The 24,863-nt window shown below is 54.6% G+C and overlaps 1 protein-coding gene across 1 annotated transcript in view; it reads left to right on the top strand.

Moving 5' to 3' along the window:
• LOC105471920 (quiescin sulfhydryl oxidase 2) overlaps positions 1–23,138 on the top strand; it is a 38,855-nt gene extending 15,717 nt beyond the window's left edge. The window contains exons 2-12 of the mRNA XM_011724746.2: positions 3,892–3,992; positions 5,793–5,841; positions 6,585–6,690; positions 6,844–6,934; positions 8,743–8,888; positions 11,614–11,748; positions 11,971–12,100; positions 13,979–14,101; positions 15,409–15,559; positions 19,559–19,747; positions 22,104–23,138. Of these exons, the coding sequence (XP_011723048.2) occupies positions 3,892–3,992; positions 5,793–5,841; positions 6,585–6,690; positions 6,844–6,934; positions 8,743–8,888; positions 11,614–11,748; positions 11,971–12,100; positions 13,979–14,101; positions 15,409–15,559; positions 19,559–19,747; positions 22,104–22,651 (1,769 nt within the window). The 3' untranslated portion in view covers positions 22,652–23,138. The remainder of the gene's footprint in view (positions 1–3,891; positions 3,993–5,792; positions 5,842–6,584; positions 6,691–6,843; positions 6,935–8,742; positions 8,889–11,613; positions 11,749–11,970; positions 12,101–13,978; positions 14,102–15,408; positions 15,560–19,558; positions 19,748–22,103) is intronic.
• The last annotated feature ends 1,725 nt before the right edge of the window (positions 23,139–24,863 follow it).

Genomic DNA, 24,863 nt, shown 5'->3' with positions numbered 1-24,863 from the left:
GCCAGATCCCACCATGAAAACCAAATCCTGGCGAACATCTTGGAACGTTTTCTTCTTCCCGTCTTATGTTTTTGCTGTTTCTAGGCCAGCTTGATCGTGTCACACGGCCGTGACACGTGTGCAGTTTGGGCTCTCAGAGCAACTTTTTGTTTTCTTACGTGTTATTTCTGGGCACAAAGGTGCTTTATTTTTTTATTTTTTTTTATTATTAGACTTTAAGTTCTAGGGTGCATGTGCACAACGTGCAGGTTTGTTACATATGTATACATGTGCCATGTTGGTGTGCTGCACCCATTAACTCGTCATTTACATTAGGTATATCTCCTAATGGTATCCACCCCCCCACAATAGGCCCTGGTGTGTGATGTTCCCCTTCCTGTATCCAAGTGATCTCATTGTTCAGTTCCCACCTATGAGTGAGAACATGCAGTGTTTGGTTTTCTGTTCTTGCGATAGTTTGCTGAGAATGATGGTTTCCAGCTGCATCCGTGTCCCTACAAAGGACACAAACTCATCCTTTTTTATGGCTGCATAGTATCTGGGCACAAAAGTGCTTTTTAAAAAAAAAAAAAGTGTGGAATAAAAATGTGTCGTAGAAATTCCCAATAAACAGAATGAAACCATGTGGAATTGTGAGCCAGATAAAAGGCCACAGAAATGAGACACTTCGCCAGGACGCACGGGCTAAGGAGCCGAGGCTGTAGAGGGGTCACCGGTGGGCAGCCCACGGCGGGGCTGCTGGGGGCACCTTCTGTTTCCGTGTCCCCTGCCGTCTGCTGTGCTGACTGGATGAGAGCGCGAACCCTCTGCCGCAGTTCCATGTGGTCTGAGGCTTGAGGAAGGTGTGGCCGGGGATGCAGGGAGCTCACGTGGCTTTTCCCTCATCCACTGAAAGTGGCCTCGAAACGTGAATTGGTTTCACTTAGCCAGCGTAAGCAGGAACGGTGTTTGATCATTGTTTCTGAAAGAGGTTTCTTTATTGTTGTTGTTGTTGTTTTTAAATTACAGAGAGAAAAGACCAGTATCTTAAACAAAGCTGTGGTATATTACGTAGAAAAATAGCAATCTGGGCTGGGCGCGGTGGCTCAAGCCTGTAATCCCAGCACTCTGGGAGGCCGAGACGGGCGGATCACGAGGTCAGGAGATCGAGACCATCCTGGCTAACACGGTGAAACCCCGTCTCTACTAAAAGATACAAAAAAAAAAAATAGCCGGGCGAGGTAGCAGGTGCCTGTAGTCCCAGCTACTCGGGAGGCTGAGGCAGGAGAATGGCATAAACCCAGGAGGCGGAGCTTGCAGTGAGCCGAGATCCAACCACTGCACTCCAGCCTGGGCAACAGAGCAAGACTCCGTCTCAAAAAAAAAAACAAAAAAATAGCAATCTGAACCGCTAACACACACAAACCTTCATATTTGTAGTGTCTGTGATACGTTCCGTCTCTTCCAGGCCTGCTTTTAACAGAACCTCTGAAGTTTGAGATCATAGCTTGTTCTCAGAGAAGACTTCTTACTCTTTTGACATGATTTATAGTCGAATCATTGATTTAGACGAGGGGTCAGAATCAGAATACAAGTCTACAAAGAGCCTTATCAGTGTCTCAGTGACAGGCAGACATACATTCCCATTCAGAAATCACTGGGCTTCTGGTCGCAAGGCTGTGCCACGGCAGCGTCCCACGTGGCTCGCTCCGTTCCTCCAGGCAGGTCCGTTGGCTGGGCGCCTGGGTCTTGCCTCTGTACCTGCCTCTCCCACGGTGCGGCGTGCCCTGCCACACCGCTGACTCTGCCACGGCCTCCACGCTCCATGATAGCCAGCGCCCATCCCTTGACCCATTGGTGCCCCTTTAGGCTGTCCCCTCAAAGTCTCAGGGCCTGGAAGGACCCCTACAGGGTGAGGAGCTGGGAAATGTTTGTGAATTGTTGGCAGTGCGATTTTTACATCCCAGAGAAAGAACACACATCTTTTAAAAAGAAAATCTCAGTGGTGAGCTTCAGAAACCATGACTTTGATACTGGTGACTGAAGCACGAGCCGGGCACTCTCCTTCCTCGTGTGAGTCGTTCCTCTGGGTTGCAGTGAGGGCAGGTCTCTCTTTACAGAATTGTCCCAGCTCATCATGAACAAACGGTGAGAGATGACACGTCACCATTTCACTGCAGCCCTAGTGCATTAATGCATTTAGGTCGTGATCACTAAGGAGAGAGGTGTCGCTGGCCTCTGCGTGGAAGCCTGCCCCACTGCCTACAAAGTAATCTCACCAAACAAATTAGACAGGCGTCTAGATCTGAGTACCCTGTTTCAGAAAAGCCAGGAGTCCAGGGTGCTGTCGGTCAAACCCAGAGAAGGAAAGTGCCAGGACCCACAAGAGCAACCAACAAGCCTGGCTGGGGTCTCGATTCAAACAAACTTTAAACAAATGAACATATAGGGACTTTTTGTTGTTGTTTTTTAAGACAGAGCCTCCCTGTGTTGCTGGCTCACTGTAGCCTCTGCCTTCTGGGCTCAAACGGTCCTCCCACCTCAGCCTCTCAAGTAGCTGGGACCACAGGTGTGTGCCACCAATGCCCAGCTAATTTTTTGTGTGTTTTTTTATTTTTTTATTTATTTATTTTTTTTTTTGAGACGGAGTCTCGCTCTGTAGCCTAGGCTGGAGTGCAGTGGCCAGATCTCAGCTCACTGCAAGCTCCGCCTCCCGGGTTCACGCCATTCTCCGGCCTCAGCCTCCCGAGTAGCTGGGACTACAGGCGCTGCCACCTCGCCCGGCTATTTTTTGTATTTCTTAGTAGAGACGGGGTTTCACCGTGTTAGCCAGGATGGTCTCGATCTCCTGACCTCGTGATCCGCCCATCTTGGCCTCCCAAAGTGCTGGGATTACAGGCTTGAGCCACCGCGCCCGGCCTTTTGTGTGTTTTTTTTTTAAGAGACAGGGTTTTACCATGTTGCCCAGGCGGGTCTCAAACTCCTGAGCTTAAACCTTACCTCCTTGGCCTCCCAAAGTGCTGGGATTCCAGGCATGAGCTGCCATGCCCAGTGGAGAGCCTTCATCTTTCAGAGGTAAAGCCTGGTAGATTTCGTGTGGAAATGACGTGCTGTCTGAGATTTGCTTTGGGACAGTTCTGGAAGTGGGTGGAGGCTTTGGCAAAACAGGATTCAGCTTGAGCTGATAATTATTGATCTAAGAGGTAGGATGTGTGGGATTTGTTACATTTTTATCTCTATTTTACTTTCATGTTAGAAATTTTCCATAGTAAAAACTTTAGAGTTAGGAACAAAATATTAAAGTAAAAACTTTAGAGATAGGAACAAAAAAATATGGCTCCTTTTAGCCTCCCCAAAATGGCACAGGTGTTCCCGGGTTTGTGGGCAGTGCCTGGGATGGGGTTGGAAACCACTTCACATGTGTCTGTGCGCACGTCCTTGCCCTGAAAGACCCTGCTCAGGTGCTGCCAGTACCTGCTCGCTGGAGTGAGAACATGGGAAAGTTTTTACCAAACAGCCTGGACCACGTCTGATTAATCTACACATACTTGCTTGCTGTCCTGATGAAGTGCCGGCCGCTGACAGCCGCTTCTGTAACCAGCGCTTTCATCCATCAGGGTGTCATTTAATTAGGGGACCACAGCCTCGTCCCTGCTCCGTGATGTGCAAGTTCAGCACAAATCTGCTTGTTCTGTGACCATCTGTGGTAGGAGAGGCATCATGCTGTTGGTGGAGGTTCTCTTTCCTAGCTCCACATAGACGCTCTGTGTGGTGAGGGCCTAACTGATGACGTAGAAGGGGTAGGTGGGCTGGTCTCTTAGGTGTCTGCAGCCTGGAGTGGGGACCGCTGGGTCCTGGGCTTCCCGAGAGTTCAGTGCTCACCACACTGAAGGTCATGCTCCTGCTTTTCAGACTGGGCCAGCGCCATCCGCGTGGCGGCTCTGGACTGCATGGAAGAGAAGAACCAGGCCGTGTGCCATGACTATGACATCCACTTCTACCCCACCTTCCGGGTGAGTATCACGGGGTTTCTTGTATGTTGAAATTCGCCACATCGTAGTGCCTATGTTTTGGCCTCTCTGGCTCTCTCCTTGAAACTTTGTAGGAATTGTAGGAACTGATGTTTGCTAGGGGCAGCTCTTGTTCCACCCTGTTGTGCTGTAGAAGTGTCTGTGGGACTGTCCATGCTCACACAGCCCCGGTCACATGGCGGGGATGCGTGAAAAGACCTCCTGCAGCCTGCGTGGCCAGAGGGCGCAAGGACACCAGGAGCACAAGGGCCGGCACCCCAGCCTGAAGCCACGCATGTGGTCCGTGTACCACGGGGCTCCCCTCGGTGGAACACACACACACGTGCACACTCACACACACACCCACAGGGCCTCTGCCTTCCTGAGCCAGGGTCAGCCCCGCAGAAGACAAGGCTGTGCCCGGTGCTCCCACTAGGGGGCAGAGGTACCTGTGACCTGTTGCAGGCCCGTGCATAGCATGTGTGTACACGCCGGTGCCGCTGCCTCCTGCACGCCTTGACATGGACATCTCCAGAAATGTAGGCGCCTTGGGCCCACTTCCCAGGAAGCTCTGCGCCCCCGTCCTTGTCAGCCCTGGTGCCTTGCTGTGTGGTGTGGTGTCACGTCATGGTGGCTTCCCTTGTGTTTTGGGGGCTGTTGTTTTCACTGTGCTGGCAGCACCTGTGGTCCTGCCCCAACAGGTGCCACGCTGGGCAGCACCGGTGCCAGCCCCGCCCCAGGGCCTCTCGGGGCCTGTGTCGCACGCTTGCTTGCCTGCCCCTGCGTGTGATTACGTCAGGATGGCTTCCTGTTTTGTTTTAGCTTCAGACACAGGTCACGCTGTGCTGTGTGTAAACTTTCGGGCCTTCTTTCCATTACTTAATGGGACGTTGCTCAGATCCACTACGATGCTCATTGGATGGGATTGTCCAGTGATGTCACTCTGAGAACCAGAACCCCCCGTTGCCAGGCATGTGGCCTCTTCGAGGCTTTGGTGGCTTTGAATAGCACTGCTGTATTCATTCCCGGGCACGGGAAGAGCCGAGGCTGGGAGAGAAGCCACTGGGCCGCGAACCAGGTCTGTGCACAACAGACCTGCAGGGCCAGCAGCGTCAGGCAGTTTCGTGCTCGCCCAGGGAGCGGTGCAGTCGGAAGCACCGGCAGCTTCATTTGCATTTCCCTGGCGGCTGCGGTGCCAGCACATCAGGCTTCATGGGCCGTGGGTGTCACGGGTGAAGTGTCTGCCTGTCGTCTGCACATTTCCCTCTTGGCTGGCCGGTGCTTTTCTTACCGACCTGATCTCCGCCATCCTGTAACCTTGTCTCGTCGCTGTCTTTGATGTGCCCTTTGATGAAGAAAGTTTTTAATTTTAACCTAAGAGCCCCGTCGTCCACTGAGAGGTACTGCATAGTGTCTCCTCCTCCTGCAGATCTCTGTGTGGTTACAGCTAACGTTACAGCTCACCATTAGGACACACGCTCACTACCAAGTCCCGGAGAGCTGTGTCTTTAGTGATTCCAGCCCAGTTGAACTGTCTTTTGCTTCTAGCCCTGTTGGGTCAGAAGATGTCAGTGATGGGACTGCTGATTGGAGCTAACCTTAGCCCCCTCGTAAATCTGACAGGAAACACTAATACGCACAGAGACACGGAGAAGCGTGTGGTTTGTCATCAATTTATGAAAACTTTCCGAAGGAAATTGAGTAAAGCTCCTTCTCTAAGGTGACGGTCGTTTTGTTGCTCAAACACATATGCAGATGCCCACGCGAGGCTGCCTCTTACTTGTTGTGTGTTTTTCCTCTTAGTATTTTAAAGCATTTACAAAGGAGTTTACAACTGGAGAAAATTTTAAAGGTAAGGACATAAGCCTTGTATTTTAGTCCCTGCGATTCCCCTCCTAAACCTGCTAAAGACACGCGGTCCCAGAGCCTGGGGAGCTCCCAGCCCGGGCCAGCACCTTTGCCTCTGCTGACCTTTCCTGCCTGCTTTCCCTCAAGAGTTCAGACGTTAATAGCTTCAAAGAGAAATTTTCATTTTGTGATTTGCTTTGCTTGGCAAATACGGTAGTAAAAACTTTTTCAGAGTAAATTTGTTATTATAAAAATATCTGGAGATGTACAGATCACATGTACACACCCGATGAATTTTTGCAAACCACCTCACCCAGGCGAGCATCACCCAGTGTGATCAGACCCCTCAGGCCGCACCTGGGGGGGCTCTGCCTGTAAGTGGCCTGGTGGAATTGCCTGGCCTGCTCCTTGCCACTCCCTGGGGGGACTCTGCCTGCAAGTGACCCAGTGGAGCTGCCTGGCCTGCTCCTCGCCGCGCCGTGTCTTGCCGTCTGCCTCTGTTGCCTGTCCGTGTGGCCCACCCATGCGTGTCTCATTGCCGTGTGGTCTCCAGTTGTGTGAATCCCGTGCTGTCTGTACCACGCCTGTAGGTGGCATTGGGCACACCCGCTGGGATTGCACACATTGCGGCCACCTGCACCCTGCTGTCTTTGGACCCCGGGCTGGGACGGGGCTGCTGTCCCTGGGTGTGCACCTGCCCCTCGAGGACAGCTGCACACACCTCTGACCCTGGTGCGCTTCCGGCAGGACCCGACCGAGAGCTGCGAACAGTCAGACAGACCATGATTGACTTCCTGCAGAACCACACGGAAGGAAGCCGGCCGCCTGCCTGCCCGCCCCTGGACCCCATTCAGTGAGTAGCTCCAGGAAGAAGGTGGCTGTTAGACTCACGTTGAGCTGTGCGAGAAGTGTAATAGGTTTCTCTTAAGTGATGTGGCCACTGGAATGTGGTGGGCAACTCGCTGCTGTTGACAGCACTAAAAGCCTCTTTTTTTTCTCTTGAAAGGCCCAGTGATGTTCTTTCCCTCCTTGACAACCATGGCAGCCATTACGTGGCTATTGTCTTTGAAAGCAACAGCTCCTACCTTGGACGGGAGGTACGGCCTCTGCGTGGGCTCCAGATGTCACACGTGGTGTGATTGGGGTTGGCGGTGCATCTGTGATGAGATTCGTGGATGCCGGTCACTGCGTCGGCGTCTTGTGTCCTGTCTGTGGCTTTAGGTCTTGTTCATTATCGGAAGCGTAGTTAACGTTACTCAGCAAAGTCACTGGTGTCTGGAGAAGACTGTTAGGAGGAACGAGCTTGGCGGTGGGAGGGGTTCGGAAGGTGGCCTAACCCCAGGTTTGAAACTAACAGAGGGCTTTGCAGAAGAGCTCATTTTTACGACAGGCTCAGCTCACCTTGAGGTCATTCTGTATTTCGCATGCAGTATTGCTGAGATTTTTTCATTGCTATATTCTGAACGCTTGACATTTTTGCCAAATCCAAGATTCCGTAAAACGTCATTTCTTTCATCGTCATACTTTGATTTCACACGTACAGTTCTGAAGCCTCGCTTTTGGCCAGGTCTAAATAAGGTCCAGGGACCAGGTGCAGGGGCAGCCCAGGGAGAGTCATTATTGCCAAGTCTTTCCGGAGACGAAAGGCCTCACCGCGCACACGTTCGCCCAGCGCTCACCCTGAGCTTCTCCTCCTCCTCCTTGCAACCTGATAGGCAACTGTTTTTCTGTCCACTGGGGGGGCCTAGCGTTGAGTGGAGGAAACAGCGTTGCCCCTGCGAGGGCTTTTGGAGACACACTTGGGAAGGAAGCTGCAGACACCCGCGCTGCGACCATCTCGCTTCGTGCCCTGGCTGCCCTCCTGGCACCCCAGCCCCGCCCCCTCCAGGTTTGGCGGTGATGCCAGGATGCCTTCCCGTGGTTGGCAGGGTTCTCCGTGGAGGGCTGAGGAACCGCTAGCGGTGTGTGGCTCTCCCAGACCCCTCGCCCTTGTCCCAAGGCCCCTCATGCCTTTGCTGTCTCAGGCAGGGCCTCCACACACGCACACCAGAGGCAGGGGTTCCCCCGAGCAGAGGTGGGTGTGGGCCCGTGTTGCACGCTCCCCTACCTCCCTGGCGTGCTGCTGCGTTCGGGGCAGCCAGGCTCCACCCGTGCAGGAGGAGTGCTCTTCAGCACAGTCACGGCACGGCCCAGGCACCAGTGCGGCCCAAGAGTAGTGATCAGCTCTTCGAAGACACACCCAGCTCAGGAGAGGCACGGCCACTCGGGGCGCCCAGTTCACCGCTTTAGCTAGGGCCCTTGGTTTGAGGAGCAGCTGGTTTTGTTGCTCTCTAAGAGAAGGAAAGACGTACGCCCGATGTGGTGTTGGCGCACACGGGGTTTCTTCCGAAATGCTGAGATGCCAGTCCTGTGCTCTCTCTGCCACCGAGACCCTGTTGCTGCCCCTTCAGCCTGAGCAGAACCAGACAGGAGCAGGGTGGCTGGGGAGGAGTGGCAGCTCGAGGCCTGCTGCCCCGGCCACGAAGCTTCCACACGGGGGACAGGAGCGTGAGGCCATGGGGCGTGGCTGCTGTGTACAAGGACTCACTTGACCAGTGTCAGTGTTGTTAGAGGCGCCCTGGTTTTAGAAAGTCAAGTGCAAATTCATGGATAAGGGTGTTCTTTGATTGGTCTGTAAAATTGCCAAATAACACTGGTTTCTGCGCATGGCGTGTGTGCCATCGGTTGCCTTAAAGTGCGATAGGAATTCAGATGTGCGTGAGGATGTGAGTGAGGGTCTTGCCTGCAGGGGGCACACTCCGTGCCCTTCTGGGAAAGGTTCCCTGCAAGGCCGTGTATCTGCACGTCGTGTTTTCTGAGAAGCTGCCCGCCCCTGTGGAAGTGTCACTGTGTTCTCACCCCCCAGGTGATCTTAGACCTGATCCCGTATGAAGGCATCGTGGTGGTCCGGGCGCTGGATGGGGACAAAGCATTTCTGGAGAAGCTCGGTGTTTCCTCAGTTCCTGCGTGTTACCTGATCTACCCAAATGGGTCGCATGGATTGATTAACGTGTGAGTGCCCTGTGGGATCTGGGAACCCGGTGATGTGCGGAGTTACTGAACAGAGGCTCCGAGTAGACCACGCAAGTCTGGTGTGAGATCCGGGGAGCCCTGGCCCCTCTGCCCAACTTCCCTGGGCAGATTTGGGCCCTGGCTCTCAGCCCTTGGGTATTGCTGATCTGTGCTGTGTTTTCGTGGATTTCTGTTTTCTCACTGCTGTGTCCCTGCACCTGGGAGGGGCCTGGTGTGGTGACTCACCAAGAGCCGCAGAGGAAACCGTGGCTAAACCCGCACATGCACAAGGGCTGCTGGGCCAGTGCTTCGGGAGCAGCAGATGCTCCTCAAACATGGCTCTGGGTAGACTCTGGGCTGCAGTTCGATCTGTATCTGGGGCTGGCAGGCAAGCCCGTGTGCCTGCCTCTGCAGAATGAGAAGTAGGGGTGGGCACCAGGCCCTGCCCCTCACGTTCTGCTCTCTTCTCTGAGAACCGCAGAACCTTGGCAAGCCATTTGCCTCTGCGCGGAGTGCCCGTGTGCCCCTCAGATAAGCTCTTTGCCTCTGCGCGGAGTGCCCGTGTGCCCCTCAGATAAGCCCAACAAAAAAGTAAACAACTTGAATAAGGTTAGAAAAACAGTGAGAGCCGGGCGCGGTGGCTCAAGCCTGTAATCTCAGCACTTTGGGAGGCCGAGACGGGCGGATCACGAGGTCAGGAGTTCGAGACCATCCTGGCTAACACGGTGAAACCCCGTCTCTACTAAAAAATACAAAAAACTAGCCGGGCGAGGTGGCGGGCGCCTGTAGTCCCGGCTACTCGGGAGGCTGAGGCAGGAGAATGGCGTAAAAACCCGGGAGGAGGAGCTTGCAGTGAGCTGAGATCCGGCCACTGCACTCCACCCTGGGCGACACAGCGAGACTCCGTCTCAAAAAAAAAAAAAAAAAAAGAAAAACAGTGAGAAAAATGAGGCTGGGCACAGCTGCATCATTTGAGTCTAGGAGTTCGAGACCAGCCCAGGCAACATAGTGAGACCCCGCCTATACTAAAAATAAAAAACTAGCCGGGCCTGGTGGTGTGTGCCTGTAGTCCCAGCTACTCAGGAGGCTGAGGTGGGAGGATTGCTTGAGCCTCAGAGGTCAAGGCTGCAGTGAGCTAAGATCATACCACTGCACTCCAGCCTGGGCAACAGAGCCAGACCCTGTCTCAAAAAAAAAAAAAAAAAGAAAAAGAAAAAAAGATTGAGAAAGTTAAGTAACATCCTGAGGCTGGAGGGGACCCGGCCTCCTCACCTTGGGGAGAAGGACAGCATGAGGCCGGCCTTGCCCCACACTGGGTGGCCCCTTTCCCTGGCCTGAAGCCGCAGCGCCTCCGGCATGTGCGGGTTTAGCCACAGTTGACTCTGTGGCTCTTGGTGGCTCACCACACCAGGCTCCTAGGTGCAGGGACACATCAGTGAAGATAGGACATGTTTCCTGTCTCTTGGGGCTTCCAGTTTAGCCTCTTCAAAGATCGACTGGGGCATGGAGGGCGCCCTACAGAAGCCCCGAAGACCGCAGCTTCTTAGGTATTTTTCTGTCCTTTGGAAAAGGAGACCAGGCGTGGTGGCTTACCCCTGTCATCCCAGCACTTTGGGAGGCTGAGGTGAGAGGATTACTTGAGCCTAGGAGTCTGAGACCAGCCCAGGTTGATAATGAGACTCCAGACTATGAAAAATAAAACATTAGCTGGATGTGGCGGAGAGTGCCTGTGGCCACAGCTACTCAGGGTGCTGAGGTGGGAGGATCATTTGAGCCCAGGAGGTTGAGGCTGCAGTGAGCTGAGATTGCACCACTGCACTCCAGCCTGGGCAACAGAGCAAGATCCTGTCTCAAAAATAGGTAAGTGGAAATAAAAAAGATAAAGCTAGAATTCAGGGTAACCAGAGAGGCTGTTGAGCTTGTTAGGAGAGTGCTTGGGGACCCCGCTGTGCCAACAAGGTGGCCCATTCCAGGCCTGGGGCACAGCACTGCCCTTGGCAGAGCGGCCTGAACCACTGCCAGATGTTTGTTTAGTGTTAAAAGTATCATATAGACAACTTCTTAGTGTCAAATAATGTTAGTAGTTTTATAGATATTTCAATATTTTTGCAAATATCACTGCTACATGCTGTCTTTGGAAACAAGCTCCGCGTCACACTGAAGTGCTCGATAATGGCATTGAGGGTGTCCTCAGAAGGCGGCTCCACCCTGTCCACACGGGGCGGGCACACAGGGGGCTCAGCTCCACCCTGTCCACACGGGGCGGGCACGCAGGGGGCTCAGGGGCCTGACTTGAGGGAGGGGCTGGCGTCCACCCCAGGCCCCGACTTCCAGATGCCCCACTCAGGGCTGGCAGATTGTGGGCGCGTCGGCGAAGGCTCTTAGGCATGTCGGAAATCTCAGTCAGAATAAAGCTGATCTTGGCAGATGCTCAACCCAGCTTTACAAAACGCCTTAAGTTCCCCACAAACATAAATGAGTCATAGTACTTATGACAAGTGGAACTGGCTATAAATCTGTGGATTTGGTGTGTCTCCTCTTATCCCCAGGTGGAAGCTCAGCCGCGGCCCAGGCGGGGTGTCGGCTGTCCCCACGGACCCCCAGTCCCCAGTACATGCCCGAAGAATGGATGGGGTGGCCCAGAGCTTTCCTGAATGCCGGGGGCTCCTGCTTCAGGATTTTATAAAGGAGGCTCTTCTCACCTTTGCCCTCCCCTTTCTCACAGCGTGAAGCCTCTGCGGGCCTTCTTTTCCTCTTACCTGAAGTCATTGCCGGATGTGAGGAAAAAATCGCTTTCCTTGCCTGAAAAGCCAAACAAAGAAGAAAATTCAGAAGTCGTGGTTTGGAGAGAATTTGACAAGCAAGTATTCATTTTGAACTGAAGCCCCCGGGGCACGGCGCGGGTAGACCGAAGGCTGCGTGCTTGCTGGGCGGGCTCACTCAGAAACCCACCCCAGCCGCTGAGGGCCGCTCAGGAGCCGTCCCGGGGGCCCCGGGAGTCCGTGGGGAGGAGCCAGGCCAGGGAGAGGTGCTGTGGAGGGAAAGGTTGGGCGTTCCCTGACTCTGCCGTGTCCCGTCGTAGGTCCAAGCTGTACACGGCGGACCTGGAGTCAGGGCTGCACTACCTCCTGCGGGTGGAGCTGGCAGCCCACAAGTCCCTGGCTGGAGCAGAGCTGAAGACGCTCAAGGACTTTGTGACTGTCTTGGCTAAGGTTTGGGACGGCTCTGGTCTGGGCTGCGTGTGGGAATTTGGCCCTGCACAGAGTGGGCCCTGGGGGCCGTCGGACGCTGCCGGGGCTCCGCCGTCTCCACTGAGGTGCTCTCCACCCTGCTTTGTCCGCTCAGGCCCGTGCCTCAACTCATTCCACCCGTTCCCGAGTGCCTCCTGCGTCCCATGCTGTTCCCAGCACTGGGGCTGGGGCGGTGGCTGTGGAGAGGGGCGGGGCCATGAGCGAAGCACCTGTTGGAAAAGCCCAGCTCTGGCTTCCTGGAGAGTAGACGGAGGAGGGAACGGAGGCGCACACCTCAGCTGGCTCTCGGAGGAGCGGTGCACAGGGGCTGGGCGGGAGAGGGAAAGGCAGGGGCCGTGCAGATCCAGGTGGGGTGTGCACCTGCTCTGCCAGCCAGGTTCAGGGAGGGGTCCTGGGGGCTTCACACTCAGCACTGTCACAAGCACAGATGTGGTGTCTGAAACCACTGAAGGGGTTGCCAGGAGTGGGCAGAGATATGCAGCCCAACAGAGCTCAGGCCTGGCTGTGCCCAGGGCCAGGCTGAAGAGGACCAGCCAAGGAGGTGGCCAGGTGTAACTCCATGAGCTCACTTACTTGTCACTGTCTAAATGACCAGGGGGCTTAGGCTTAAACTATTTCTCTTGCCAAAAATAAGATGCTAGTGATAGAATAATTTATAGTCAGCACTTTGGATAGAGTTTACTTACAATGTGATTTGTGAAAAGTACAGGAAGCCTTGAAGGACCCGAGGCCCCGCAGATGAATGCACGAGCATCGCCTCAGCAGGTTTTTACCCCACGGTGCCATCCAGAGTTCAGAAATCTCTAGCTGGCCTCGTTTCCTTTAAGAAAGTGTCCTGCTAATCTGTCCATCATATTAGCGGCGGACAGTGTGGCTCTTAGTGGTGATGGCCACCGGCTAATTCGCTGGAGTCACACAGCTGTTGCTAGGCAGACCTGCTCTCCTCTCCCCGCTTCTCTGTCTTCCCCCTCAGTCTAGTTAGGCCTGGAGCTTTTACACTTGTGCTCTAGGTAACTCCTTAGGCCAGGGTATTAGTAAGTTATTCTTGATATTTTTCTGAACTTTATTTGGATGTCCAAAATAAATTTGATACTGGTAAATTAATCATGGTACTTTTTAACCTGCATGGGAGAGTAATATATTGGACTGAGCTGAAGATGCCGGCGTTTCTGGTCTGGCATCGCCACCATGAGCTTCAGCTCGGGTTTTCGGAGCTCTTTCGGCAGCCTGCGTTTTGCACGGTTTGTGGTGCAGCAGCTGATCGGAGTTCCTCCTAAAAAGACAGAGCCCTGGGATCTTCTCAGCCAGATGCCTCCCTAAGCTGTGTTGATATCAGCCAGCCTCACAGCCCACACGAGGCCACAGGCAGTTAGCCCCGGCTGCCGGCACCTATGCACTGCCGCGCGCCCTTCACACAGTCAGCGATGACGGAAGGGAAGCCCAGCGGGCAGGCAGGTGGGGTCAGCGCAGCTCCTGGTGAGGAAGGCAGAATAAATCAGCAAGCCCCCGCCAGTTCCATGATGAGTCACACACCGTGACCTTGCCTGTCACCTGGAGGGAGCGAGGCTGTGGGCACAGGTGGGTGAGCTGCAGGCATGGGCTGGAGAAAGGCATGGCCGTGGGCGCAGGCTGTCCTGGGGAGAGGTGCTGGCTGGACGCCTGCCCCACAGCCCCTCAGGTTTCCTGCCTCCCATCAGAGAAACCCGAGTTCTGAGAGGCCCCGTCCTAGGTTCAGCCCCTCCGCAGATGGAGTTGCTTGTCCCCGGAGGTGCTGTGTCCGGCGGTGGGGGCGGGCCCGGGTTGGGTCTGTAGCTCTCCAGTGGCTCCTTCCTCGTGCAGCTGTTCCCTGGACGACCGCCAGTCAGGAAACTGTTGGAGACGCTGCAGGAGTGGCTGGCCAGCCTTCCCCTGGACAGGATCCCCTACAACGCTGTGCTCGACCTGGTCAACAACAAGATGCGGGTGAGCCCCAGAACCCTTGCCAGCCACGCCGCACCCTCCTTCCCTCGCCCTTAACTGTGATGAAGGGGAGCGGCGACTTACTGTCTCCCTGACAGCGTCATGGCTACGGCCTCGTGTCTGCCTTGGCAGCGTCATGCTGGGGCTTCAGTTTGAGGACAGCTCACCAAGAGTGCACTGTGACCACCTGTCCTTTGGACAAAATGGGGTTTTCTCAAGCAGTGTAGTACTTGGGCTTTTTAAATTTAGTAAGCCAATCTGAGGAAAAAAGTTATATTCAGTAAGTGTGGGCAGTCCTGCCGGAGCTTTCCCCAAGACCAGCTGCCAGCAGGTGCCAGTCTTCACTCAGGGGACCAGCACCCCGAGCGGTCCTGGCACTCCCTCTTGCTGTTCCCTCCTTAGTCCAGATCAGCAGCTTCTCTGTGGCCCCCAGAGCATTTAGTCACGGGCAGTAAACCCACCATGCTGCTTGTCGGACGCCCCCATGGCCGGCGTGGTCAGCGTGGCCGGCGTGGTCAGCGTGGCCGGCGTGGTCAGCGTGGCCGGCATGGTCAGTGGCACACAGCAGGTCTTCTGGGAATCCTATAAGGTGCACTTAGCGTGCTGTGACTTTGCCAGCCTTGTCATTCGCTGGCTGCAGCTGAGAAGCAGACGGTGCTGGGCTGCTTGCCCAAGTCCGTCTTCCACCTTGACTCCACTCTGAGCTGGAGGTCATGGGCACACCCTCTCACGTGACTGTGACGTAGGACATCTCCCTCTAGCGCGCGTCCCAGGCTCAGGAGTCCTTAGGGAGGGAAAGGTGGATGAGACACAAAACCAAACCGAACGGAATCTGCCCAGGGCTCACAGCCCTCCCAGGCCAGCAGTCACCCGCTCCGAGGGCCACCCCATTGCTTCTCCAAAGTGAACACGCCTTGTTTCTTCTGGCTGAGGGTTATTTGAGGGTTGAGCTTTTGTATGTTGTTAGTTGCCTTTTTTCTTAATACTGTCCTTACAACTAATTCTAATTGAAAAGGTGAATCCTTTTTATGCTTAACACTACTGGTTTATCAAGATACAGAAGAGCTCACTCTCCTCTTCAGAGTGGCTGGAGAGCTCCTTTAGTAAAAGAGACCATTTCCTCTCATTTGTTTTATTGAATTTAAATTTGCGTACGGTAGGAGGCACAGATCTTGTGTGTACAGTTGATACAGCTTCAGTAAACCACACCCCCATTAACCACCCCCGCCGTCAAGAAGGTATCTGTCGACTGTTTTTAATTTCAACAATTATCTTTTATTCTTTGGGTTTTTTTTTTTTTTTCCCCCCAGATTTCTGGAATATTCCTTACTAATCACATAAAGTGGGTTGGATGTCAAGGAAGCCGATCTGAGTTGAGGGGTTACCCGTGTTCTCTCTGGAAACTGTTCCACACTTTGACTGTTGAAGCCTCAACCCACCCAGACGCCCTGGTTGGCACAGGTAAGCTGTCCCTGTCCAGGCCGGAGGGGCCGACGGACTGCCCGACACGTTAACCCAGCCGGTGTGTGCGAAGGCGCGTACTGCTGTATGTGAGGCAGCGTGTCGCCAGGGCACCGAGGCAGGGGAACCGCACCTCAGACTCCGCCCACAGGCAACTTACCCAGGGCTGTGGCTGCGGGGGCAACAGTTCCCCTTGTCAGAACTCACAAGGATGTGCGTGGCTAACGTGCAGGAAATAAACCATGGAGAAGAAAGGGAATGCTGGCTGGGAATTTTCCTGCAGTGTAAACTCCCTGTTTTTTGCTTTAAAAAGACAGAATGGCCGGGCGCGGTGGCTCAAGCCTGTAATCCCAGCACTTTGGGAGGCCGAGATGGGCAGATCATGAGGTCAGGAGATCGAGACCATCCTGGCTAACACGGTGACCCTCTCTCTACTAAAAAATACAAAAAACTAGCCGGGCGAGGCGGCGGGCGCCTGTAGTCCCAGCTACTCGGGAGGCTGAGGCAGGAGAATGGCGGGAACTGGGGAGGCAGAGCTTGCAGTGAGCCGAGGCTGAGGCAAGAGAATGGTGGGAACCCGGGGGGCGGAGCTTGCAGTGAGCTGAGATCTGGCCACTGCACTCCAGCCCGGGCGACAGAGTGAGACTCCGTCTCAAAAAAAAAAAAAAAATAAAAAAAAATAAAATCTATTTGGAGAGGTGTTTTCATTATCAGCTGTTGCATAACAAATCACCCTGAAATTTAGCAGCCAGAACTTCCCATGGTGATGAGCTCACAGTTTCTGAGGGTCGGGCATGGCCTCATCTGGGTCCTCGTCTTCAGGATTGGTCAGGCTGCAATTGGAGTGTCAGCGGGGCCTGGGGGGTCACCTGAGACCCACCTAGGGAGAGTGGCTTCCCAGCACCCTCATGGGGCAGAGAGCAGGGCACACCTCCTTGCACATGGCTTGCCTAAGGCCCTGAGCTCCATGCTGGCTGTTGACTGCAGGCGCTTAGGGCCTCTCCGTGGGGCAGCTCACATCATAGCAGCAAGCCTCCTGAGCGAGCCAGTGAGAGGGTGCCCATCCGAGGATGATATTCCGTCACCTCTGTCAGATTCTGCTCAGTAGTCAGTCACCAGGCCCAGGCCACTCACAAGGGGTGGACATTACAGGCGGGGTGAGTATAGGTGGCATGATCTCTGGGGACCGTCGCAGAGGCTGCCCACTGCAAGGGGTTAAAACCTATAAAACTTTGAAGTTGGATTTGATAATTTTCAATTACTAGGAAATAGATAAAATGAAATTTTCTGTCCTTTACAGAACACTAAAGTATGTATTGGATTTTTTATTCCCTCTGAATTTTGATGTGCGTGTGCTTCTCAGTTGAAGCAGTGATTCAGGTTCATTAATGTTTACTTGAAAGCCGAAGTGGAGTCTTGACTCACACAGTTCAATACTCTTTCCAGTAAAATTCTCAAATTCTTTTACAGTTCTTTTTTGCCACATAACAAACTAGCCTAAAATGCTGGGGCTTACAGCAGCCACCACTGTGTTTGCTTATCATGCTGTGGGTCAGCAGTTTAGACTGGGCTTGGCTGGATGGTTCTTCTGTGAGTTGCTGCTTGGGCTCACTTGCGTGTCTGCCTTCATCTGGTGGCAGCTGGTCAGTCCAGGGGACCTTGGAATGCCTCGTGCTCCTGAATGTGGTTTCCCCACCAAGTAGCACCAGGTTCAGGCAGGACCCCCTCCCCCGAGAGGCCTCAGTGTGGAGTCACATACTATCACTTCTGCCGTATCCTGTTGATCTAGCCTAAATTCCTGGTGAGAGAAATAGATTCCACCTGTTAATGGGAGAAGCAGCAAAGTCACATTGCGGGAGAGTGTCCTGGGATGGGGGCACTGTAGTGGCCATCTGAAAATCTACTGTTTTGGCCCTCCTCAAGGTGACACTGGATTACTGCTTCTCGAGGGTCTGGTTAGGGGAGAGGGTGGGTTTTAACCTCAAATCCTTTTCATAATGATACAGAAAAAAAGAGTAGTATGTTTTGGGGGAGAAACGTTGGGAGCTGTCCAAACAGAAATTGAAATCAGAGCATCCACACTGCCTGATCTAATGCCCAGCCAGACCATGTAAACCTGATTCTGGGCCATGCACAAGGTTCACACCTGTAATCCCAGCACTGGAGGCTGCAGTGAGCCGAGATCATGCCACTGCACTCCAGCCTGGGCAAAAGCAAGACTGTCTCAAAAAAAAAAAAAAAAACTGTTTCTGAAACGTGAGGCTGAGTTAGGAAACCTCACGTTTACACACGGAAAGTTCTGGTGAGGAGATGAGCTGACACGCCATTCCCCTTTCCATCTGCTCTGATCACACGGGCACACGCAGGCCTGAGCCGACATGCCGTCCCCCTTTCCGTCTGCTCTCATCACACGGGCACATGTGGGCATGAGGAACAGTTCCTTGAAGGCAGTGTGGGTACAGTGTTGGCTGAGGGAAGAAGTTGAATGACCAGGGTATTTGATTTTAAACTATGCTAGCACCAGGCCTAGTGTAGTGGAATGGTAAGAGCAGCGTGATGGCAAAGCATACCGCTGACAAGACCCTCAGCGCTCCTTCCTCCCATCAGCATATTGGAAGCAGCCTCCAGGAGTAGCCTCCTGCCAAGAGAATTGGGTCAGTGGCGACCACAGGATTAAGTCTTGGAAGGTTTTTCTTCTCTTTACTGTACGTTTAAGCCCCATCTAGTAAAATGCCTGCAAAGGCCTCTAATCCCCCCACAGGTAGAGGTTTATGGTTCTTGTCCACTTTAAAGATTAGGGTGGCCCCATGCTTGCGGCAATGTGGGGAAGAGGGAGGGGGATTACGTGGAGATGCAAGGCAGATGTCCGTGGAGCCCTCCCGGCAGGAGAGCAGGGCAGACGGGCCAGGTCACAGGGCCGGCGCCTGAGACACCGCCCAGCTGCCTGTGGACACACTCAAGGCCGAGGAGGAGGTGCTCTGCTCTACTCTCACCTTCTCTGGGTGAAATAAACAAGAAGTGTCGGGATTAAGGATCGACCAGGACGCTGAGATCAGGGCCTGCACGCAGCTGTGCTTTGCAGGGAGCCACAACAAGCGTCAGGCCTTCGCTTGCGCGGGAAGCTCCCCCAGGGCCTGCTGTCGATGAAGACGGATTCATTCGCGAAAGCATGTCTTTTTTTAATGCTGACATGTAATCTGTTTTAATCTCATGGGTCTCCTGTCTGTGCGTTCAAGCTCCCGTGTCGGTCGTCTGAGCGGGGACTGCCGAGCCCTGCCCCGTGCTGCCCCCTTGGTTTTCTTAGGGGTTCCCCTTGGGTGCGGTGCTGGCCACTTCCTGCCGCCTGCGGGCAGGGCTTTGCTTTCCTGAGACGCGCGTTCGTTCACAGCATCTGCAGGCACCCCGGCCTGTCCACGGCTGTTTTTATGTTCGGTGGCACAGACTCTGGCTTGTGGGTACACCCGTCCCTGTGCCTGCCCACCCGCTCCACATCCTCACGCCCGTGGCTGGCAGCAGCCTAGAGTCACTTCCTAAGGCTGTGTCCCCACTCGGGCTGGTGTCCTGCAGGGCTTTCAGACACGACAGCTGCAGATTTCACCCAGCTGGCAAATCCCAGGGAAGAATCATTGCTTGGCACTGCGGGCGTTCTGGCACAGACGGCCGGAAGCCTGGTGGGAGGTTCGTGGAGCTCCTGGAAAGGCTCCTTGGGGCCCTGGCGGCCAAGTCTGTGGCTCATCCTGGCACGTCCACCCTCTGGGCTGTCCACGGTCATCGTGTCTCCAGACACTGCGGCACCCGTGGGCATGTTGGACATCTTGGCTGGTGCTGGCTCCTGGTCTGTGCCCACAGCCTGAGGCCCCGGGGAGACATGAGGTGGCTTCCCGACCTGTCAGGAGCAGTTTCCCCCCAGGCTCTCTGGACAGGCGTGGGGTCAGGTGATCCCCACGCACCTGCCATTATCAGCACCTGCCATTGTCAGCGGTGTTTCTTCCCCTGCAGGCTTTGAAGACGACCCCCAGGCTGTGCTGCAGACGATGAGGAGGTACATTCACACCTTCTTTGGGTGTAAGGAATGTGGCGAGCACTTTGAGGAAATGGCTAAAGAATCCATGGACTCGGTGAAAACCCCAGACCAAGCCATCCTCTGGCTTTGGAAGAAACATAATGTGGTGAACGGCCGCCTGGCAGGTGAGAAGCCCCTGGGCGTGGGGGGCTCAGCACGGGCGGAGGGAGGCCCTGGTCCTGGGACAGCACGGATGGCGCGGCTGCGGTGGGGCTTGGCCCTGAGCTTTGCGGCCTCGTGCCACCCACTGTGCTGATGGGATCAGGACTTGGGTGGCTGGGAGCTGCCAGAGCCGCAGCCTTTCCCAGGCTGCTTCTGTCCCCGGCTTTCTAGATGGTTCTCTCACTCGGGGGACTCTTGGACCCTCGTGGGAATGGGCGTGGCTCTTTCTTCCCCTGTCAGTAGCCACTGGTGCCCGTTAGACTCTGAGGATGTTTTCGTGGCTCTTTCTTCCGCCGTCAGTGCCCACTGATGCCTGTTAGACTCTGAGGATGTTTTTGATTCTGGAAAGCTTGGAACGTAATTAATTGTTGATGAGGAATTTTAGTTGTATGAAAATTTGTTGTCCAAATGTAAACCAAACCTCTCAAAGTGATTTCGTTAAAAAAAATAGTTAGAGCACATGTATTTTCTCAGAGTCAAGTACTTCAAACTGTTCCTAAATCAGTGGCAGATTAAAATTAGGCTTAAAAATAATTCCACTGAGAAATAAATCTTAATAGAGATGAATAGAAAATGCCACTAAACTATTGGTTTTTATTTAATCCACTGTATTAGAAAAACATATTACAGCTGAAGCACTAAAGAAATTGGTTTTTCTTTGGCCTGAGCCTGACTGCCGGGGCCGTGGTCATGTGGCGAAGGCACCGCGTGTCTGTGGGATTTGTTCCCTGGGTCAGCGCAGCTCCTCCGCCTCTCCACCCTGGCAGCCTCTGCATCGCCGCCGCCCACAGTGCTCCGTGTGCTTTCCCCGAGCCATCGGCTCTGAGGCGGTGGGACCAGGAACCTCACCAGGCCTGCCTGGACCTGGAGCCCCTGCTGTTACCTGTGGCCCCAGCCTGCATGTGCCTCCACCGCTCCAGTCATGAGGCTGCAGCAGAAAGGGGCCTTACAGGCCGGGCGCGGTGGCTCAAGCCTGTAATCCCAGCACTTTGGGAGGCCAAGACGGGCGGATCACGAGGTCAGGAGATCGAGACCATCCTGGCTAACACGGTGAAACCCCGTCTCTACTAAAAAATACAAAAAAACTAGCCGGGCGCGGTGGTGGGCGCCTGTAGTCCCAGCTACTTGGGAGGCTGAGGCAGGAGAATGGCGTGAACCCGGGAGGCGGAGCTTGCAGTGAGCTGAGATCCGGCCACTGCACTCCAGCCTGGGCAACAGAGCGAGACTCCGTCTCAAAAAAAAAAAAAAAAAAAGAAAGGGGCCTTACAGCCCAGTGTGACTGTCCCTCCCGAGAGTCCCGCCCCACCCAGTCCCACCTCCAGCCTGTGCTTCAAGACCCAAGCTCCTGGGAGGCCCCTCGGAGATCCGCCCGGGGTCTTCTGCCCAGGACTCACACCTGACTTCACAGTCCTGTGAGGCTCTGGCAGCTTCTGACCAAGCGCCGCTGGTCTGTGCTTGTCCCCTCTGGCTTCGTGTGCAGCACCTGGCACCGGTTAGCAGGATAGGCAGTCAGTGACTGGCCCGAGCCGGGCATCTCTTGATTTCAGGCACGTGTGAAGTCCTCCAAACAAACGTGGTTGCGTTTACATTCACTTCTGGAAGCTCTCTGAGGGTGGCCGGGCGTCAGCAAGTCGGCTGGCAGGGGCTGGGAGAGTTGGGAGGCGCCGTCTGCCACGGCTTCTGCATGACAGATGCCTGTTGGGCCCAGGAGTGAGCAGGTGTTACTTTGGAAACGAGTTTTGGAGATTTGAAGGGATTTGTAGTCTGGAAAGGGCCCGTGTATCTGAAGTGCAGTGGAAATTCATTGCTGCCCCTCTGCCCTTTCCCCTCTGCCCTTACCTGAGGCCCGCTGTCCATGGAGCCCAGGTGGCCGGGGCACTGTGGGTAGAGGGCCTCAGGTGCACCCTCAGGAAAGGGCAGAGGGGCAGCAGTGAGGGGAGGGGCACACAGGCAGCACTGTGTGGACAAAGGCCTCGAGGTGAGAGCTGCATGCTCCGTTTTGGAAGCAGAGTGCTGGGTGGTTTGGGACAGGTGCGGTCCGGGAGGTGGCGGAGGCTGAGCATGTAGCGTCCCCTTACTTGCAGGCATGGGAACCGGCAGAGGGGAACACGTGCGCAGGGGCCTGCAGAAGCAGGATGTTACCTGGGCCACACTGCAAGGGAAGGGTGGTGGGAAGGGCAGGGAGGGAGGCCTGGCAGGACCCTGGGCTGGGGCAGCAGAGGCCCGCGGTGGTGGGAGTAGGAGTCCGGTTGCCTCACGCTGCACGTGGCTCCACAAAGCCCCCTTACCTCGGGCTCTCCCGCTTCCTTTCCTTCCTAGGCCATCTGAGTGAGGATCCCAGGTTTCCAAAGCTTCAGTGGCCCACTCCGGACCTCTGCCCAGCCTGCCACGAGGAAATTAAGGGCCTGGCCAGCTGGGATGAAGGCCACGTGCTCACGTTCTTAAAGCAGCACTACACCCGCGACAACCTCTTAGACACGTATTCTGCAGACCAGGGGGATTCCGGTGAAGGAGGAGCCCTGGCCAGGGGTGAGGAAGAGGAGAAAAGACTCGCTCCCCCAGAGATGTCCCGTGGAGAGCGAGACGCCCAGAGCGTCCGTCCACCCAGTGCGCTGGGCCCCAGGCCCGCCCTTCCAGACAGCTTGCACCACAGCTTGGACGTGAAACTCCAGGATCCGGATGGGCCCGGGGTCCACAAGGAGGTGGGGGGCGCTGCACCCTTCCTCGGGGTTGACTTCTCCAGCCTGGATATGAGTCTCTGTGTCGTGCTGTACGTGGCCTCGTCCCTGTTCCTCATGGTGATGTACTTCTTCTTCCGGGTGAGGTCCAGGCGGTGGAAGGTCAAGCACCACCACCCGGCCGTGTGAGTGCCCGGGCGCTGCCAGCCATGGCGGAAGCTCCCTCGGAGGCAGCCCTGCCCTGTGCCACCTGCAGCTTTAACATGATCAGGGATTTTATAAACATGTGGGCCTGCTTTCACATCGGACGGCACCTTTTGGCTTCCAAGTCCTGGTTTTACAAACGCTCTTCTAACAGGGGAAGAACACGGGGTAATTTTGTGGGGATGTTTGCATTCCTGGCATACTCAAGTCTGTTCATGCTCCTTTTGCAGGTCCTACAGCAAAAAGACTTCAGTATTTTTACTCTTCTAGATCTAAAAAGGAGGGTGGGGAGTCCAGGCCAAATAGTGTACCCCACACACTTTCATCTCGTTTCCTCGACTCTTGCCTCATCCTGCAAGGCCTTCTTTTTGTATTTGGAGAAGAACCTCGCCCGCTCCCCCCGCAGCACCCCCTGCACCCTCTACTCCCTTGCCCCCCCCTGCTTCCCCCGTGCCCCCTGCCCCCTGCTTCCCCCGTGCCCCGTGCCCCCTGTCCCCTGCTTCCCCCGTGCCCCCTGCCCCCTGCTCCAGGCTGCCAAGTGTTTTCCTTTGGCCGGGCGGGGACAGAGCAGAGTTCCAGGGACTATCCTATGCTTGTGGCCGCTTCCCTAGGGCAGGTTCCTGAGGGCTCTCGGTGTTCCACGCCAGATGTGGGGAATTCAACAGGGGAGGAACCACGGAATTCCGTGGCTGTGCTGCATTTCAGAAAATAACCCCCAGAGGCCTCGGGCAGTGGACTTGGGGGTTGGAAGGATGGCGGCTCATTTAACCCTCAGAGGCAGCGCCTTTGTCTATCTGGTGACGAGAGAGGCAGGTAAATGGGGGCCATTTGGCCACTGGTCCCTGGAGGGCAGCTCTGGGATCAGTGGGCAGTGCTCAGAGCAGAGGCCCCTCTGTTGGGGGGTGGGGAGGAGAGCGGTCTGCCCTTGGGAGCACAGGCCCCAGGGAGACTTCTAAAGCCCCCTGCGTTGTCTGCTCGTCACCCAGCACCAGAGGCGTCTGCCACACACTCAAGCGTCTCACTCGGCCCGTGGAGGGGCGGAGGTGGCAGGGGCCTGCACCAGGCTGCTTCGCCTGAGGCTGTTTTGGGACGTGTCTCCACACAGGCACTGATCTCCCAGGCTTTGGTCATGATTTCTTTTACCATTTCATAATTTTAAACATTGTTTTTAAACCCAAAACATTTAGTGGTCAATTGCCTCTGAAGATTTAAACAAACAAATACACTATTTCTGGGAACATTTATATTGAGATTCTTTGTGGCTGTTGGTGTGTCTCACAGGCAAAATTTGATTTGGCTAAAATAGACTCTCATGTATTTGTGTGCCCGTGTGTGTGTGTGTGTGTGTGTGTGAGAGAGACTTTGACAATTGTATTTTTTCCACTTTGCCTACTTTATGTTGTGTACTCCTGTGTTTACTAACGAGTTGATCACATGGATGTATTCATAAGACCCCTGTAATATTGATGTGATTGTTGCCACTTAAAAAGTCAACAGCTGATTCCTTAAACAACTGTCACAGAATGGCTGGGCTGAGAACGCTGCCCAGGGCCCTGCAGCTGGTGGAAGAGGTGTCTGGTGGGAGAGGTGTCTGGTGCCTCGGTCTCCTGCTTCACGTCTCTCACTCGAGAGTTGCTTATGGTTTCACACTTTTTAACCCCTCTGTGCTTTAGCAGCTGTGACCTTGCCTTCGTTGCTTCATCCAGTGCAGGCCTGGGTTATTGAAGAAACCAGAGTGTTTCTCTTTCAGTTTGAAAACCAGGCAGGTTTACACATGGGTTTCAGTGTATTTGCCTTTGAACCCTTTAAACTAAACTTTTGCCTCTTGGCTAGTGTTGAATATATTCAGCTGGGGTGGCCTGGGGTGACCTGGGATGGTGGTGTGGTTTACTGTCTCGTCTCCAGCTTCAGCCTTTCCGGAAACCCTTGTGGAGGGCAGTGTTGGCTGCTTTCCTCATCATATTGCAGTTCGAGGTCACCACTATTTGGGGGACAAGCTTGCGTCCTGCTGAGGGGCAGGATTTTCAGCAGAGCGTCAGTGGTGGGGCTGGGCCATCGTGGAGGTGGCCTCGGGTTGTAATGCCATGCCCAAACACACCTCGTGTGGCCTGCTCAGAACTGGATGCCGCCTTTAGGCAATGTTTAGAGTCTATTTTCTAAAGTTTTAAGTATTTTAAGAGGTATTGAGACTAATGAA

The sequence above is a fragment of the Macaca nemestrina genome, chromosome 14 (assembly GCF_043159975.1).
Source record: "Macaca nemestrina isolate mMacNem1 chromosome 14, mMacNem.hap1, whole genome shotgun sequence".
Classification (NCBI taxonomy): domain Eukaryota; kingdom Metazoa; phylum Chordata; class Mammalia; order Primates; family Cercopithecidae; genus Macaca; species Macaca nemestrina.
Note: the sequence above shows the minus strand (reverse complement) of the source record. Positions and strands in the feature narration are given on the sequence as shown.